The 18731-nt window shown below is 43.4% G+C and overlaps 1 protein-coding gene across 1 annotated transcript in view; it reads right to left on the reverse strand.

Annotated features, from left to right (window-relative positions):
• Window positions 1-18731, reverse strand: part of LOC306975254 (regulator of G-protein signaling 6-like) — an 89261-nt gene that overhangs the window by 6181 nt on the left and 64349 nt on the right. The window contains exons 3-16 of the mRNA XM_079572749.1: window positions 16997-17093; window positions 14996-15046; window positions 13938-14044; window positions 12857-12908; window positions 12454-12518; window positions 12275-12351; window positions 10735-10816; window positions 10446-10520; window positions 9788-9889; window positions 9535-9596; window positions 8480-8590; window positions 7059-7184; window positions 2661-2847; window positions 797-886 (exon numbers count right to left, since the gene is read on the reverse strand). Of these exons, the coding sequence (XP_079428875.1) occupies window positions 797-886; window positions 2661-2847; window positions 7059-7184; window positions 8480-8590; window positions 9535-9596; window positions 9788-9889; window positions 10446-10520; window positions 10735-10816; window positions 12275-12351; window positions 12454-12518; window positions 12857-12908; window positions 13938-14044; window positions 14996-15046; window positions 16997-17093 (1284 nt within the window). The remainder of the gene's footprint in view (window positions 1-796; window positions 887-2660; window positions 2848-7058; window positions 7185-8479; window positions 8591-9534; window positions 9597-9787; window positions 9890-10445; window positions 10521-10734; window positions 10817-12274; window positions 12352-12453; window positions 12519-12856; window positions 12909-13937; window positions 14045-14995; window positions 15047-16996; window positions 17094-18731) is intronic.

An 18731-nucleotide genomic window follows, 5' to 3' on the forward strand; every position in this document is an offset into this window, starting at 1 on the left:
ATCATGCGTCTGCACGTAGCCACAGCCAATCGTATCATCGTATCCGCTGACGTGTGACGTACCCGCTGTAAACTTTCGAGCTAAACTATTTAGAACAAGGTCTAAAGCTTGATCGAAAAATAGCGTCGCGTCTGCTGCTGTCATGCTTGATCCAAAAATAACCTTTTTTTATTTTTTTATCCGTAAATAAACTACAAGCTTCCGTATATCGAATAGCTCGTCATCATCTTGCCGTCCCTCCTCGTTCTGTGATTGGTTCCCAAATCCATACGAACATTTCGGCCATGGTCCCCAGGCTGCTGTGCAGTTCGAAATGATTCCAAATGACAGCAGTCCGGCACTAGCCAGGTTACCGTTTCACATGAACTCACTCAAAAATCCTCAGAGAAACCCAGGGTTAACTGAACAGACTGTAATAGCACATATCCATAAGCTCCATGTCAGGGTTTGTCTGGGTTAGAGGAACAAATCCAGGTTAATTTCAGCCAGCTTCATAGTATGGCCCTCTGCTCAGTAAATGTGTGCATCCACATGGATTCACTCATGTGAAAACGCTGCACGAGACAGGCCTCTGAGAGGCGCTGCAACGTTACCACAGAAAGTACAACTCGACTGCTCCATGAATTAACCATCTACCAATTTCAATATGTCCAAATTATCTCTGACAAGGCACTTCCTGGGGTTATTGTGCTCGAGACTTTGGTACAGTGTCAGTCACAGTGAATGGCCTTCATGTTTACACAATACTTTGTGCAGCAGTAAAAGCCGTCATGGTGACAGCAGAGCCCCCTCTCACCTTCCTGCGGGCCAGCAGCAGGTCCTGGTACACGTTGGAGCGCAGGAAGCGGCTGTAGCTGTCACTCTTCATCAGGTGGTAGATGTGGTCCTGGAGGAGCACCACCATTAATATGTCACATGGAAAATCATTATCCGTCATATACTACTTTCAAATAATATTTGAGGGTGGTGGACAGCTGAATATGGCCTTTTCCTCATTATGAGTAAAAGGCCATATTCAGCTGTTCACCCTCCCTCACTCATTTCTTAAGGTGTGTTCAGACATGAACATGTCGCATGTCGCGCCTCCGGTGTGGTTTATCTCAGTGTATTGTCATGTGAAGGCACACACATGTGCCAATAATGACCTGTGATCGATTGACATGACGGAGCGGAGGAAGTTGAGTTCAACACACTCATTCAGACACAAGGACACAGAAGATCATCTGTGTGAACTTGGAGCCTCTCCTACATCATAAAGACACAAGTCAAATGGAAGACAGTGTCGTCCTTGCCTGTTGTGTGTGGAGGGGGAAAGTTGAGAAACTATCCTTGGCTAGTAAGAGGCCATTTTAACCACAAAAATCTGTAATAACCTGCGTATCTTACCGTATTACTCATCATAAAAAAGTCACAATTGGATAGTTTTTGTTAAAGCCATGCTACACGCTGACGCTGTAGAGAAGACAAATTTAAAAATATGGAAACAAATGAGCCGAAAACCGGCTGTTGAACTCAAAGTGACAGAGGAGAAGGCGAGAGGTGCGGCTAACAGACAGCATGGCTAAGATACATTTTTATTTACAGCCTCCTCCGGGCATATCGTAAGCTTGATAGACACCCCAGTGCAAATCGTGCCCAGCCCCCCCGCTTTACCTGTCTCCCACAGTGTGAGGCCTCTGCAATATTAGGCCATTAGCTTGGCCTGGTGAAGCGTGTAACACAGAGGATGGGCTGTGCTGGGTAATTCAGCCCATTCTGTCACACATGTTTAAGTGGAAAGCTGCTCATCTACACCGTGAGGGGTTTTGCTGGTAGGGTCTAGCTTTTTAAAGGGTCTATATCATATTTTGAGCTAGGTTTGTCAAAATAATCGATACCTACACACTAAAAATAGTACCTAAACTGGATACTTTATGTATAAAATAAAGTAGGAGTGAACCCAGTGCGACTGCATCACCAATGGGTCACTTTTTCGACACCTTGAGCACCTAGCAGCTATGTTGTCTGGGGCCTTGTGCCCCTGGCAGGGTCTCCTATGGCAAACAGGTCCTAGGTGACGGGTCAGACCAAGAGCAGTTCAGAAACCCCTATGGATAGTGAAAGAACAAGGGCCCAGTATGGCACAGCCGGGCCCGCCCTTCTGTGGACTCACCACCCACAGAGGGATCTGTAGGGGTCAGGTGCAGAGAGGACTGGGTGGTGGTTGAAGGAGCTCAGTATAGTGTCCCAGCCCCGGGTAAAGCGGAAGAAAATAGATGGATGGTTAAATGTTGGAATACATTCAAAATATATGTAAACACAATGTTGAAGATTGTTGTATAGTGTTTATAATATTTATTATTCATAATTGTTTTCTTAAAAACATTTTGTTAGATGCGCATTAAAGCTGCCTACCATAATTTGTGCATGGAAGGTTATATGGCTGTTATATAAGTATCTTGACTGTTTGTTGGTGGATTAGGAAATTAACTCCACTAAATTAACATTTTGAACCAAATGAAGCCAAGTACTGTGTTTGTGACTGAAATGACAAACACCCGGGATACAGTAATTGAGCTAAGCAGTTGGATATGAAAAATTAAACAGCATTGTGCCCCCTTCTGGTGTATTGTATAACTTTAAATAGATGTGGAGATGTGTCCGCGTGCCTCTGCCCTCACCTGTGCGTCCTCGTAGCAGTACCGTCCGGGGTCCTTGAGGTTGTGGTTGGTCCTCTCATAGCTGTGTGAGTCCAGGTTGATAGAGCTGGGGGCACCCTCGGCTAGAAACTCAGTCCAGATGTCCTGCGCCCGCTGGGCTACGTCCTGCTGTGGCATCTTTTTCAGATCCTGTACTGCCAACCAGAACCTACAAGAGCCAGGACACGGGCGGCGATAGGTTACAACCACATCATGCTTTCTCAGCTGTCCCAGCTTTCTACAGGTACATGTCTATAGGTCAGGGCATTCTCTTGGACTCTGAATACTGAAGAGCTGAGCTGTTGCCTCCAGCTGAACAACTGCTAATGCAGAAATAAGCACATAGCCGAACAAAACTGTCACACGGATTAAACTTGTACATAAATAACAGAGCTTTCAGCAAAGCCCTAACATTGTTATTATTGGGGCGATGGTGACGCAGTTGGTAGAGCAGGTCGTCTCATGATCGGAAGGTCGTGGGTTTGAATATCAGCTCCCACAAATGCACACTGTTGTGTCCTTGGGCAAGACACTTCATCCTACTTGCCTCCAGTGTCACTGGTGTAGATAGAAAAGCGCTACATAAGTCCATTATTAAAGTCTATATAGTTAATATAATTAGAGTTCAAGATGGATTTTTACAAATTCAACGCTACCATGGATATCTGTCAGCTAACACTGTTCATGTTCGTAACCTGAAATACACTGCTCACAAAAGGGCATTGTGTTTTTTGAGGGCACACTGAAAAAACACAATGTAACTCCAAGTCAGTCAAATTTCTGGGATATCAGACTGTCCAGTTAGGAAGCCACGCTTATTGTGAATCAATTTCACTTGGTGTTGTGGAAAGTAAACAGACAACAGGTGGAAATGAGAGGCAATTAGCAAGATCACTCCAAAAGAGGAATGGTTTTGCAGGTGGTGACCACAGACCATTTCTCTGTCTTCATCCTTTGTGCCGTATTTTTGGAACACTTTTGCATTTGTCCAGTGTTCTCACCACTAGAGGTATCATGAGGAGGCATCTACAACCCACAGAAGTCGCTCAGGGAGTGATGCTCATCCAAAATGGCACGTCCATTCGTGCTGTGGCAAGAAGGTTTGCTGTGTCTCCCAGCGCAGTGTCCAGAGCATGGAGGAGATACCAGGAGACAGGCCAGTACACCAGGAGACCTGAGGGGGGCCAACCGAGGTCAACAACCCAGCAGCAGGACCGCTATCTGCTCATTTGTGCACGGAGAAACAGGAGAAGCACTGCCCGAGCCCTACAAAATGACCTCCAGAGGGCCACAAATGTGCATGTTGGTCCTCAAACGGTCAGAAACCGACTCCATGAGGGGGGTATGAGGGCCCGACGTCCACAAGTTGGGCCGGTGCTTACTGCCCAACACCGTGCAGCACAATTGGCATTTGCCCGAGAACACAGCAATTGGCAGATTGGCCAATGGTGCCCTGTGCTCTTCACGGATGAGAGCAGGTTCACCCTGAGCACATGTGACAGACGTGACAGAGTCTGGAGACGCTCTGGAGAACGTTCTGCTGCTGTAACATCATCCAGCATGACCGGTTTGGTGGTGGGTCAGTGATGGTCTGGGGAGACATTTCATTGGAGGGCCGCACAGCCCTCCATGTGCGAGCCAGAGGTTCCCTGACTGGCATTGGGGACGGGGATGAGATCCTCAGACCTATTGTAAGACCATATGCTGGTGCTGTGGGCCCTGGGTTCCTTCTGATGCCTGATAATGCCAGGCCACATGTGGCAAGAGTGTGTCAGCAGTTCCTGCATGATGAAGGTATTGATGTTATGATTTCCATTTATCATTCTTATGTTATTTTGTTCTCAACATTTTGTTGCCCTACACTATGAATAAAGATTTTCATCCGAAAAATCGAATTGATTGACATCTAGGATGTGTTTTTTGAGTGTGCCCTAAGTTTTTGTGAGCAGTGTATATATCTATTTTTTTTAAATATGTGACTAGACTGTCCTATAGTAACTGTGTAAATGTAAAACCTAAAATTATAGCTAAGGGTAAGAAGAAATATATATTTGAACCACCAAACTTGCAGTTATAGCATGATCCACTGTCCTTCATGTTAGTGACATGGTTCAATATTTTACTATTTTAATCAACCACTATCAAAATTAAATGTAAGTGCAAAAGTACAGAACCAAAGGCCGGCTCTGGAGCTGGTTTGCAGTACAGATTGTTTTGAGCTCTTAGTGCCGACTAACAGACTTTACTGAAAAATACATTTAATGCATTACTAAGGAGACAGCAAGGGCAGGAAAGAAACTGCACCGATCAATCTCAATTTAAAAACATCCTACGGACCAAAACCTGCATACAACTTCTGCACAAGCCACGATAGGAATATTATAAAACTATAGGAATGAATGTTTTATACATAAAGTAAACCTATTGGCCACAGCTTCACTTTGGATCAATATTACATCACGTTTAAGAAACACTATACCTAGTCGGATGATATGATATTCAAAACGTGTAAAGGCATTAAGATAAACTCTTTAATCTGCTGCGTCTCCATCTCAACAGTTCATTATTATGTGATGGAGAATTCTGGGACAATGAAAAGCCTACACAGTGTGGAGTCTCAACTGACTCAACCTAATTTGGACGACATTTCTCCATTGTGAAGTTCTTAAGCCATCAGCAATACTATGTTGTTTTAGTGTTTAGTGCAAAGAAGCCGCTATATTCAGCCTGCTGCTAAAAGATCATTAGTTACTGACGAAGAATGTTGAGAAGAGTTCGGTCAATCAGTAAGATAACATTACAAGAGAATCCACTCTCTCCTCTTTCCATCTCTCCAGGAGCTCCTCATAAACGGAAACACAATTAAAGGCAGCGGGAGAAGGGACTAGGAGGCGACAGTGAGGGAGCAGGAGACAGAAGTAAGATCGCCGAGGGGGCAGGATAAGGACGCTCAGAGTTTGTCTCTTCAATGTCTTTAGACTCACCCATATCCAATTAACCTCACTGTAACCATATGGACGTCTGTATGAAAGATGGCTTTAATATCACGGCTACGCTTATCAATGCTATCTCAGCTAGCCGGGGGGCACATATGATGGGTATCAAAGCCTGGTGTGTTGCTTTAGATAGGGGCCTGTAATCTAAGGGTGTACAGCGAGGGCATTTCCAACTCAAAGCAATCGCGTCTATCTAATGCTACAGCAGGTGAGGTGCGAAAAGGCTCATTTGTATTCAGTGTGATGCAGTCAGAAACATTCTTTTTTTTTGTTTTTATCTGATGCCCAAAGAGCGTTTCCAAACACGCTGGTACTGCTTTGGGGAGATATAAATTTAACATGAGAGATTTCCAGTGAAAATAATGACAGCAGGGGGTAGCAGCAGCCAAACATGCTTTAAATCTGTATGGGAGATTCCTGCACGAGTCAAGACACACCAGCATCAAACAACATCAAATTCTAATGCTGATAAAATAGCTATATTGTAAATGTATCGGTCCATTTCTGTTCCTTCTGTCACCTATAGCTGTGAGTTTCCTTCACAGGGCGGGCTGCCTCCATGACCTGCCCCTAAGTAAGCGGTAAAGGATGAATGCTGTGATTTTTCTATCAGCCAAAAGTTCATCACATCTGGCTGTTATTGATTTCCACTGTGACATGTTGGTGTTACGGGGACCCCAGGGGGAGTGGGAGCAGGGGGTACTTGGGATTATTACAGATAAACAAGATCAAACTGAATCGCACCTGAGTGCTATGTTCAAAGAAAAGCTATTATTGAAGAGAAATGCAACAGTAAAAGGACGAGTTATTTTGAGCACAATGGGAGTTTTCGTTGAAACATTTCTTTGGTTTATAATCATCAGACCACACAGACCAGTTGTCACTCCAGTCCTCATACTGTATGTTCACGATGATCCTTTCTGTCTGTCAGTCATCAAGGAATATTCAAACATCATTGACTGGACTGGGTTGATTGAGTAGAGGACACTTTGCTTCCATTTTCAGAAGCTTCTCGCTCTTCAGTGAAATGACTCAGGAAATACTCAGTTTGTTTCAGGAAAACAAGCTTACGTTTGACTACATGGGTGAGCTGAAACTTCTCAAGTTGGAAACAAAGCCTCCTCTACTCAAGCACCCCAGTCCACGATGTGTCTGTTAGTAGATGTTACAGCAAGGCAAGGCAAGGACACTTTATTTATACCGCGCATTTCGTACACAAGGCAGCTCTGGATTGCTCTGACCCAGTGATCTAACCGCACTGAAATAGGTCTGTATCTTTACAGAGCATGTGTGGAAGCCTTACCCCAGAAGCCACAGGGGAAAACCGCATTTGAATTTTTGAGTGTGAACTGAGAAACAGCCCATCATTTATTTAAGAGCTTACCGCAGGTTTTCCGAGCTAAACTCCGACTCGAGGAAGCGCAGGAAGAGGTCCTGTCCCAGCGGGTCCTTGAGGGCCTCCTCCAGAGAGAAGCCCCACTTCTTCACCCTCTGCTGACTGGGCTCCTTACTGGCAGCAGACACAACACTACATGGAATCAGTATGCAAATCACTGCAACATGAGCGTGGCTTATACGACGCCGAGCTTTGATACCTCACACTTTAAGCAATGTGAGTGCATGGAAACAGCACTTCATTAGTAAGACCTGCTCTTTTACAAGCAGGGGGTCTAACTATAGTAAACCCTCAATACAAGCCAGCATTTTTACCTGATGCATGCTTACAAATCAAAGGCACGGTAATAAACAAAATAAGAACAAAAAAAGTCCATGGAGAAGCCATTATTTGCTCGGGATATTAAACTACCTAAATAGTTGCAGCATTTGCTATAAACTGAATCAAATTCAAATTGTAATTTTACCCTACATCTACCTGAGTAATAACAGGTCACATTTGAACTTGGTGCCATGGGGGGAAACAAACTACATTTAGAAGTGGAAGAGCTGCTTTTAGGCCTCCCTGACTGATTACTAAATTACAGATGGACCAAACATCCATTCTGTGCTCGAAGCGACCAATACTACTTTGAAAACATGGTCTGTTTGAATATGAAAGAGCTCACCAGTCTCCGCCAAAAGGATGGCCATTCCATTGCATGGAGAGCTCCACAGACGAATGCTTAAGTATTACAATAGAAAACGGAGCGCCATATGCCAGCGCTGATGTGGACTCCAATCATTCGTGGCCCTGTGGGGAATATTCGCCTCAAATCCAGCAATTAATCAATTCATCTGAGTTATGGAGCTACATTAGTGCTGTGATTACCCGCCAGCTAACGCTAATTCCTCCATAAGTCACACAGGCTGGAGGTTAGGGCTTAGAGACAGGAGAGCCACCGCTCACTTTTAATTAATGGCAGATAAACATTAGGAGGATCAACAGGGTGCCGTTCAGAATTACAGGCAAAACAATCAAGGAACATGATCCAAAGTTGGGACTGATACAAGAAGAGCACTAATATTGGTATATTTCACATGTGAGTGGATTTATTAGAATTGGTTCGATCAGCAATGAGCCCATTGTTTTAGATCGTTTTAGGCACAAAAATACAAATACATCTGTCAACGCTCTCAGTCATACTGTACGTACAGCGGAGTTTGTAGATTAGTGTTTAGTTCCACTTTAAAGTCCTAAAACCGTTATACATTCTTGATTTGTTAACATGCCATTGGCCAAAAATGTTGTGTTAAATTTTGTTCTTTTCACTGGTCACTCAGTGGAGGGTGGTCCACACCAAATACACACAAAGTTTTTCCCTACAAGGACATGATTGCAGGTTGTAAAATGTAAATGCTGAGGTGTACCTGGCCTCCAGGTCCCAGTAGGAGGCGTCGTCACTGATCCAGGGGTTGGATGGGTCTGGGGTCAGTATGAAGGAGTCGTACTCTAGGTACTGTTCTGTGTAGCCCATCAGACTGAGGACACAACAATTACATGGGTTAGTGGAAAGGCACACTTCATTCAATAATAATAAGAAAAACACCAAGAGATAGAAGGCCAGATCTTGTGGCGGCGCACAGGGCGGCGCAAGCTCTGGCGAATTATTTTCCGAGTGGCGGCGCTATATGTGCCATTCGCCTCCGCCACCTGTGAGGGGGCGTCACAAGAGGAGGCGACTGCACTGATGGAAACACGGCTGACATTCACTTCCTCGTTTACATTGCGCTGTCTTGCGTTCTTTCTTAAGCCTTAGGCTCTCACAGGTCAAACCAAAAACTTTATTTACCCCATCGTGAGCTAAACGATGTTCACGTCTCGAGAGAAAAAGAGCTACAGCGTCCGCTGTGGCGCGGATCGGCCGCGCTTGGCGTGAACGCGAAGCAAAACAAAAGCACATGTTCACCCCACACAACCACTCTCCCGGACGCGGAGTCGATCTGGTTGGAAGAAAATGTGTGTCTCCTCCCACTTAAATGCGCCAAGTCTGGAGTGGCAAGATCACAAAGTTTTTGCGCTCCTACTGAGCGCAAAATGTCACACTATTGTCTGTGTTTTGAGACACAAGATCGGGCTCAGTGTCTGTGACACTAACTGGTTTATATAAAAGACAAATCGATTCAACTTCAATTTTGGGCCAATTTCAAAGTTAAAGACTGATGAAAAATTGAATCTCCTGCACACTGTAAAATCTAGCAAAAAGTGAGATGTTAACGTTTTGGCTCTAGGGCTTCTTCAGGCAAATGCAAAGGTTAAAGACGGAAAAATATATACATAAACGTTCATGAAATGTGAGCTTCTTTGGCATTTATTCTGCTCTGCACAATGAATATATTTGTGACTATATTTGGGTCAAAATGAAGCAATGTTCAGAACACCAGCAGTCTGCCTTTTCAAAGACCGACCCATCAGTGGCCAGTACCTGTCTGCGACTTTGGACATCTTCATACAGTGCCGGTCCAGCTGTATGTTCAGGAAGTGGATCTGGGAAAAGGGAAAGAAGATGATGAACGCAGCACTGTTTAATATGTTGAGGATAATTCCCAGAGTTAGTCAGCACTTTCACTAATACAGCCTCGGGCTTACCGAGCTCGGAGTTTGTCTGTGCGTATAACCCAGTCAGCACAGGGGCTGGGGTCTGAAATGAAAATGTGTGTATAGAGTAACAGCGGTACCTCCTTCTCCACGTCCTCCTTGGTGCCCTTGCGGCCTTGTTGGGACGGTACGTGGATGGGACTCTGGGACTGTGAACCCTCTTCAGATAAACCGTACACAGACTGGAAAAAAAAGGATGAAAAGCACAAGAGCACTTTGAGTATCGATGGTTTCAATCAGTCCATCTGACTATAGGATTTTGCTGAAATAATAAATACCTGACTGAGCGCTTTCATGCGTAATTACAATCAAGTTTAAGGATTAAACATAGTTATAGTTTGGTATAAGTACAACATAGTATTTGTTGGTGAAAGTACTATATCGTCCACTCGAGGCACTAAGGTAAACACCAAAGGCACTACTACTTTCCTTCACTCTTTTTATTTGAGCAGATGCTGAGCTCAATAGTTTATGGCCCAGGTAATTAAATACTTTAATCATTTGTATTAGATCAATGTTACTATTGTGGTACAAACGGGAACATCACAAAGTGCTTGCATAGTTTTTGTATTTTCTGTTTTTCCATGGAAGATACTTATACTGCATCAATGTATTGTTTTCTGTAGGTTTTTACAAACATACAGTAAACAGGTATAGCATGTCAGGAGGCAATGTCAATGGCAAGGTCATGTCCCTGCTGGGCTACCATATACGCTTTCACACAAACCCCAAACTAACCTTTTTAACTCTGTGTGGGTTCTTTAGGCGTCTGCACTTCCTGATGTCCATTTCTGTGGTGTTCACACATCCAGGCTACAGAAACAAACCATATACATAGATGAATAAATAACAGATGTAGTGCACATATATGTATCATGTGTCGAGCTGAGCATTATGGCATTGGTTCATTGATCAGCGTATGACGAGTTAAGTAGCTCTTGTGTCATAGCAACATTATGTGTAAGCTGAAATGTTCCACAGCGTAGCTTTGAACATTTACACTGCGTCTGTAAAACACTGCTCTCACCACCGGCCTGTGCACGTCCCAGAAAGCTCTCTCCTGACTGTCCAGGATTTTTCTCTCCGTCTTATCCTTCTTCCGATCGATCCTGCAGATCAGACGAAGGTTAGCGAGGCTCGGTGCTGGAGACGTACTGGAGGATTCAAAAGCGAGAGCCTGGAGACTTTTTCATCAGTTACAGCTACAGAACTATTACGGCACTAAAGAATCCGCAGCTGGTATTGTCTTTCCTGTGGTTTCTAAGTATGTAAGCAAAGTATGTAAGCAACCCAAGTCTGACAGAGAATTGGTAGAGAACAGTCAGAAAATGTGTTGGGATGCTGTGGAAACTCACGCTCACTTTGTGTAAAAAATCTACATTTGTCATAATTTTCTCATTTGGCAAAACTTATAAAATAAGTATAATACAAATCTATGGAAACACTTTGTAATAACAGCACATTACAATATTCTACATTTGTAAATCATAATTTTATCATTAATAAACATTATAATCATGTTTCACCTAAATATTGATTACCTTTTATTGCTCAGGCCATGAACATATAACGACCCTGAAGAGATGGTGCACATTGTTACAATGGCAACTCTTTAGATATTTAATCATGACGGTTAGTGAAATTTGAGTTTAGATTTCCAGTGTTTTGTTTCCAGTGCACTTAAAACGACTACAGATACAAAGCTTGATATTATTTTGAAGTGGCCCGACAACAAACTACCTGTCCAGTAAAATTGTGTTAAAATTAAGCTTAATTATCTTAGAATGTTTATCATCCTGCCGCAAACTTCTGGATTGATTATGACTTATAGCTATATAACTTTAGCTTTCTGCTAAAACGAGAGCAAACTCAGGTAGGAACAAACTTGGGAAATATTTTGTGCCTCTGCACCGGTCTCCTCGCGGTCCTCCCTGATCTGCACTTGTGAGCCCATACTACCTCGCAGCATTTTGAAGCAGGTACCACCACCGCAAAAGGCCAACATAAATGTGAATAATAGCTGGAAAACTGTCAGCAAGCACATATTGAGAAAATAGAAGATTAATTAATTTCTATGTTTTCACTTGTCCCTCAGGCAGGCGAAAAATTTGCCAAAAATCTGAGGGAAAAACTCAAATTTGCAAAATATATATTGATTAAATAGATTTTTAGCCCAACCGTCTGACATATCCAATGATTACAAACTGCCTAAAATATGTAGATACCAAATGTGTGTCGGGAGAGTTTAATACAAAATGTGGCACATTTTTACACCATGTGTAATTGTTCTGACAGTTTGAACAGTTATTCCGTAATGCCTAACGTGAACATGTTTACTGTTCCTGACAGGTTACTGAGGGTGGCCAATCCCGTGGATCCACAAAGACAATAAATACATATCCTCCTGTTGTATATTCATGCAGGATGCCCGTCCTTTCATTTATCCAGGCTCTCACATTACTGAAGCTTACTGTAGGATTAGTAATTGTCTAATAGCAGCAATGGCAGTGGCTCATCTTTAAAGAAAGAGTCCAAACATCCGTCCACTCCACAGTGGGCAGACTTACTTGACCTGGGCCTCCGCCTGCATGTAGATAAACTCCCACTTCCTGGCGAACGCTCTCTGCAGCCGCGCGAGGTTCTCCTGGGACACCGAGCATTTTCAAAACTTTACAAACTCTTTCCTCACAAAGTTACGAGTGGAGCATTGTGAGCTTGGGGGTCAATACTCGAAGAAAATACCCACCGCTTCGTAATCTGCCAGCTCCAGCCGGGTTTTGTTCTGCATGGTGCGTTTACACAGGTAGATGGCTGAGGACACACAAGAGAGGATTGGAGACTTCGAAGGGCTCTGAAAATAGTCACTAATCCCTGTATAGATTTATATGGGACCATTTTGAATCATTGTGGACTCGTCTGTGGGTGTGTGTGTGCGTGGACCATCAGTTGTGGGCTAAATAATGCTTAAGATGAAAACAAAACCTAATTTACAAAGGACATTCAGTCACGCTTCTCACACTAGCACCTCTTACGTTTGTTGAATAATCAAAACAATGGCCACACAGTCGTATTACTTTCTCTCCTCGTGTCGCAGAATAAAGTTAATGGATTGTCATTCACTGTTTAGACTCAGTGCAGGGTTTGTTTACCGTAGTCGGTGTTCTCGGGCTCCCAGCAGTGAGACGGCCAGAAATACGGGGCCTACAACACAGAGAGAGACATGTTACACTGATCTCCAAGTATAGATTACTGGTCACGCAGTCTGCCTTTAAAAAAAAAACTGAATAGAGCAAGAGACAGGACCTTTTAACCCCTAAATAAATCCAAAACAATGCAAACTGTAAAAGCGGTCGGGTAAGGGGAGTACAAAAGCCAGAGGGCCCCCAGAGCCATCTTACATCACTCCAGCTGCTTCTGTCCTCATCTTCCTGTGAGTGTCCATGAATAGCAATTATCTGTACAAAGCGCCACAAAACACAACCTTTTCACAAAACACTCCCTCACCACTTCACTGTGAGCAGGAAAGGCCAAGGTCAAAAACTGTAACGCGTGCTGCAGTCAGGTTTAATTAAAAAGTGCTTGGGTGGAGAGCCACTGAAAAGGAGAGCATGAGCGTATCTGGACAGACGCTGCATTCAAGTCCCTCCGGGTCTCACTGCATTGTTTCCACTTTTTAATTATAGGATTGCGAGGATAAACCAGACTGGTGCGCTTATGACGAGTGAGATAGCACCTCAAAGGTCAACATTTCACACAAAAGAACATACGCAAAGATGGCACGATCGTTATTTCTATGAACCACACTTCTGTCTTACCACCCTACATCTCTGCCCGGCGCTCCGTGTACGCCCACTCAGCCTGCTCGCTCCCACTTGATGAATTTTTGAACAGATTGCCATTCATTTTTAATAGGGTCATTGGATCAGTGCATACTACAGAAGCAGATGCGCGCACGGACAGGGCCTTTCTGTCGTTGACGCGACGAAACAAGCCGTGCAGGGATTCACAAATGAACAAGTCCGTGACAGCGCATGATTGGGGTCCCTGGTGAAGCCACTGGATTAACCTCTGCGGGGCGCCGTGATCGGAGAGAGGGGTTAAAAACTGTCCATGCATTAAATGAAACGCATACATGTGAAGAGGAAGTAGAAATTGAACTAGGAAAAAAAAATAAAAAGAAATTGGCTCATCTTTCACACAGAAATAACAGAACGTGACAGGAGCCCCCACCTGGAAACGGTAAAACGTGCCGTCGTCTCTGAGGGAGAGGATGTGGTCTGAGATGGGGAAGAAGTATCCCTGAGCGGCAATGAGGGAGCCGATGTGCATGGCCTCCGCTGAAAAGGACAAGTACACATAAGTATGAGTCACATTTAGACACCCCAGAACGTCATATAAGGGACTTTTTGCTCAAATACATTAGTCCTAGTAAGAGAAATGCTGAAAGATCAACAAGTTAAATAAGGAAGTCCCTCAATAACAAATCTACGAGTGGTAAGTGAAATACATCGACAGTGAGTTTCATCATAATCCTGCGCCAATATTAATGCAGAACCGCTAATAACACCGCATCAACAGCAGACCCGCCCTTCGCTGATTGGTTGACTCCACTTCCTGTTTGCTTGTGTCTGTACCGCTGTGGAAATGCAGTTGATGCCACGGTCACCAGACTCAATCACTGGTACAGGGGTTTCCAGTTTCCCCGACTCGAGTGTCTACTGTTGAGGGGCCTCATGGGATGGAGGTGTGAACAGTGTGTGAATTAACACATTTACACTATCTTAAAAGACAGGTCCAGGAGCTCCAAGTCCAAAACATTTTAATGTAAGGATTGCAGAAGTGCAAACTAAAACAGTATGCATACTTTAGTGCTTGTTAAATTACACCAACAAGGGAAAATGATTCAATTCCCAGCGCAGACTTGTTTTAGAAGTGTATGACTTAGTGAGAGATTAATGTTCATGAGATGGTTTAGTGTTGTGTATGAAAGGTTGTTTTGCAAAGGGCCCCTGTAAGCTTGTTCACCTGTGGCCCCAAAATGAAACACCACCACACGGAGGGGAGTGAAAACACAAATCATTTTAAAGGCAAAGTGATGAAGTTGTTGTTTTCAGACTTGTGTAAGTAATGTTTAGTCCTTCGGGGCTCTGACAGAGCATGAGTCAGTCACTGAGTGGGCTTCACCAACAATACACAGACAACTCCCACCAGCTCCTCGGGTCCTGACACAACTCATGCGAACATGCATTTCAATGAGCTTGTTCCTAAAAACTGGAAACAGAACTTACCTGGATCCTCAATGGCCAGGTTCTTAATCAGCCACTGAACAATGTCAGCTCCTGGAGCACACACAACACAAGCTCTCATAGTTAAACAATTCAAATGTCACAGACACAGATACCATGGTTAGTGGGAGGGTTAGTGGTTCAGAGTCCAGACTGTGAGGAGTTTGCATGTCCTCCCTGTGTCTGGGGGTATCATTATGGGTTATTCCTTTCTCCTGACACACATCTGCCCTCATGTTGAAGGATGGGTCAAATGTCGTCGTCAAATGTCTTTCAGTGAACAATGTCTGACCATTTATTAATTTTTTTGATAACATGGGGAAAAAAAGTTGATATTTGTGTGTATTTTCCCTTGTGGGTGGTCAGCATGGCGCCTTTAATTTGCATCACAGAATGTCCCTGCATCAATTGTTTAGAAGGTTTTCACGGCTTTCACCAGAAAACCTACAAAACACTTGGATCCTGGAGCGTTGTAGAGAGGGATGGAAAGTAAAGGAGCCATGCTGACCACTCACACAGCCACTGGGTCACTACAAGGCCAAATACATGCAAATATAAAACATTTTCTTTCAGCATAAAAAGTTGCATTATGCACCTTTAAACATATGAAGCAGAAGGCCACAGACCAGGGGCGACATGTTCCAGCTCTTAAAGTCATGTTACTAAATCATGAAACTCGATCTAAAAGACCTTAATATTAATTTATCTCATTTATTAAGATTGTGATGTGTTGTGATGAAGGCAGTAAAACATTTGTGAGAGGTAAAGCGTTTAAGTTATTCAATAGACAAACATAAAATAACAAATATTGGTGATAAAATGAATCATTCAAAAGACACAATACAAGAAAACTGAAATGTCATCCTGACACTTGGGATTTTCACTCAGGGATTTACTCTAAAGCAAGTAAGTAAGCAGTAGTAGAAAATGTACGGTCCTCCTGAGGAAATTCATTTGCAGTATGTAAAAACATACACAAAAACATTATCCACAACAAATCCATCTATCTATGAAACATCACTTTATTATTCAGAGAGTTCAAGCTGCTCCTCTCAGGTCGGAGGCCCTCACTAAAAACAGGACCAGGTGCTCCTTTTACAAGATATTGCTTATTTCATTTTTTCTAATATTAGTATCTATATTGACATTTTAGACGCTGTACAGCTGGTCTGAACAGGAATGTATCTTATGTAAACTTTTTGAAACTGGACATGTGAAAACAGAAAAAAAACAAAGCCAGATCACTAAAGCTCTCAAATATTTTAAACATTCTTTTATCCACCTGAAAAGACACCACTTTCTTCAGAAAGCATCATCTCTGTTGACCCTTTTTTATGATGTGGTTTATATTTTTGTCCCACTTTAATTTGCTGGACCACACTCAGGTACTTGTGACTTTATGATGTTTGGACAGTGAGTGGACTCCAGCCTCAAATCGATGGTCAGCTCCTTTTGTTATCTAAGTAAGAGTACAGTAACTTCAAAATACAAAACTACACTTGCTTTAATCCTACAGGGGCCTTCTCAACATCATATTTAATCGGTTTAATCGGTGCCTACTAATTCATCAAAAACATGCCTTGAGTCGTGCTTTGAGTCATTTATGCATGATGTTCGTATTTGTTAGAACCATAACAACAACTGACTAACCCATAATAGTTACACTTGAAAGCATCTGAAACGTATCAGAGCTGAATCTGCCAGTTGGCCTGCTCTCTCTCCCTCTCATTAGTTTCTCTGCTGCCTTCAGATGACAGTGTAGCAGCAGCTCTTGTGTTCTGAGCAGAAATAATGACGCTTATTGATATGGTCTGTGTATGGCCAGATAATGTGTTTTCCATAAGCGCAGACTGGGAGGAGAGGTCTTATAATAGGCTTTCTCTTTTCATAATTTGTTTGGAGTGTCTCCCATTCTTCTGTTGCTATCCGTTTAGAAATCTGCTCTCACGGAATCTCTCGAGCTGAATCCAGGAGTGTTGGAATAAAAGTGTCCCGTGTTCTCACCTGTGACGACGCTGGGTATTTTGGTCATGAAGCTTTTGACTGTTCGGATGGGCACTCCCTCGGTCTCCTCCTGCATCTGTGTGACGATGTCCTCGATCTTTGCACAAACATAAGGAGAAGAGTATGTTAGGGCAGTACCACACAGAGGAGAGGAGTAAATACAGCTCAGAATGGGTCCAATGATGGTCTGGGCTTTAAAAATGTGTTCAAATCCAGGAAACACAGACTGGGGGAAAGGAGGGATGACATGGGAACAACAAAACAACATGATTTACTCTATGGGGAGAATAGCTGTAATGTACAGTTTTACTCGCTGCATGGTTATTGGTTAAACCTCAGAAAAGTTCAGCTTGATTGATAATTAAGACCACATTGAAGCTAGTTTCTAACTTCGTAAGCTGGTGCCAATATCAAAATAACTTCGAAGTCGGCAGATCCCGGCGGATTGCCTGTTGACACGTTGGTGCACAGATGCTTTTTGTATGCGTCAGAGAGTGGGCAGCGAGATGTTGGTCGCTCTGGAGACAGCAATCGAAAAACTACCGCACAACTCACATCGCTTTATATTTAGACCTGAATACGAGCGAAAGTACCAGTGAGAAACTGTAATGAAGCACAAACAGTCGATATGGTTTTCTATTAAATGTATAGACGCCACAATATCAGAAGGACGTTAGGCAGAGGCAGCTGCACTCAGGGCTGGAGAATGAGCCTATTGCACATGTTGTGTGTTCATATTGTGATTTAGTTTGCAGCATCCGTCAGTGGACAGGACTTTGGGGCAGCACCTTTGTAGTGTGTTCTGTCCTCACATGGTTTCCACAGTGGGAGCCTTTTAGAGCGGAGTATTTTTAGCTGACAGTAGCACATCTGAGCAGGCGCCTACGCTGGGTCAAAAGCAGTCTGTTCCTGCAGCAGACTGGCATTGTCCTTAATGTACACCTACCTGTACCTGTACATGTACACCTGTACCTGTACATGTACCTGTACAGCTGTACCAGTACATGTACACCTGTACCAGTACATGTACACCTGTACATGTACACCTGTACATGTACACTAGCACACACTGCCCTGTCACTCAACTTGTTTATTGAGCTGAACACTGTCAAACCAAACCAAAACCAATGACAGTTTTTTAACCACAACATCTATGTTTTTATGATCCTAAACAAGCAGAGCAGCTCCTTTGTTTGTTAGCGTGCTGTTAGCGATAAAACTATATGATCAGTGGTTCCCAAAGTGGGTCCAAGGCCCCGGGCGGCATAGTGACGCTGCGGTTAGCGCTCGTGCTCCACAGCTAGTACTCTGGTTTCGCCTACCACTAAAAACATGTACAATAGGCCAGAATGGGACAACGGATGCAATTAACCCATGGCTACAATCCGGTGTGGTGTGTTCATTAACATGCACAGTCCCAACCAAACAAACCAATACATATATAAAGGTTTTATTTGTTAAAATTGGAAACTTAAAGGGACTATACAGAGTTTAAAAATGCTAAAAAGTATTTTCATCCCCCTACATTTTCCAGCCATGTCCTAATATGTAGAATGAGCTCAGACCTGTTCACCTGCCTCTAAAATCCTGCAGTGTCACTCAAAAAGGTGCTAATTCGGGTCCGAAGTGCCGTCATGCACGAGCTTAATCTAGAAGCTGCAGTTACGCATAAGACCTGAGGTGGCAGTAATGAGCATAACATGACTAACTTGCATCTAGCCCCTTTAATGGAGTG

This window comes from Gobius niger (genome assembly GCF_951799975.1).
Source record: "Gobius niger genome assembly, chromosome: 15".
Classification (NCBI taxonomy): domain Eukaryota; kingdom Metazoa; phylum Chordata; class Actinopteri; order Gobiiformes; family Gobiidae; genus Gobius; species Gobius niger.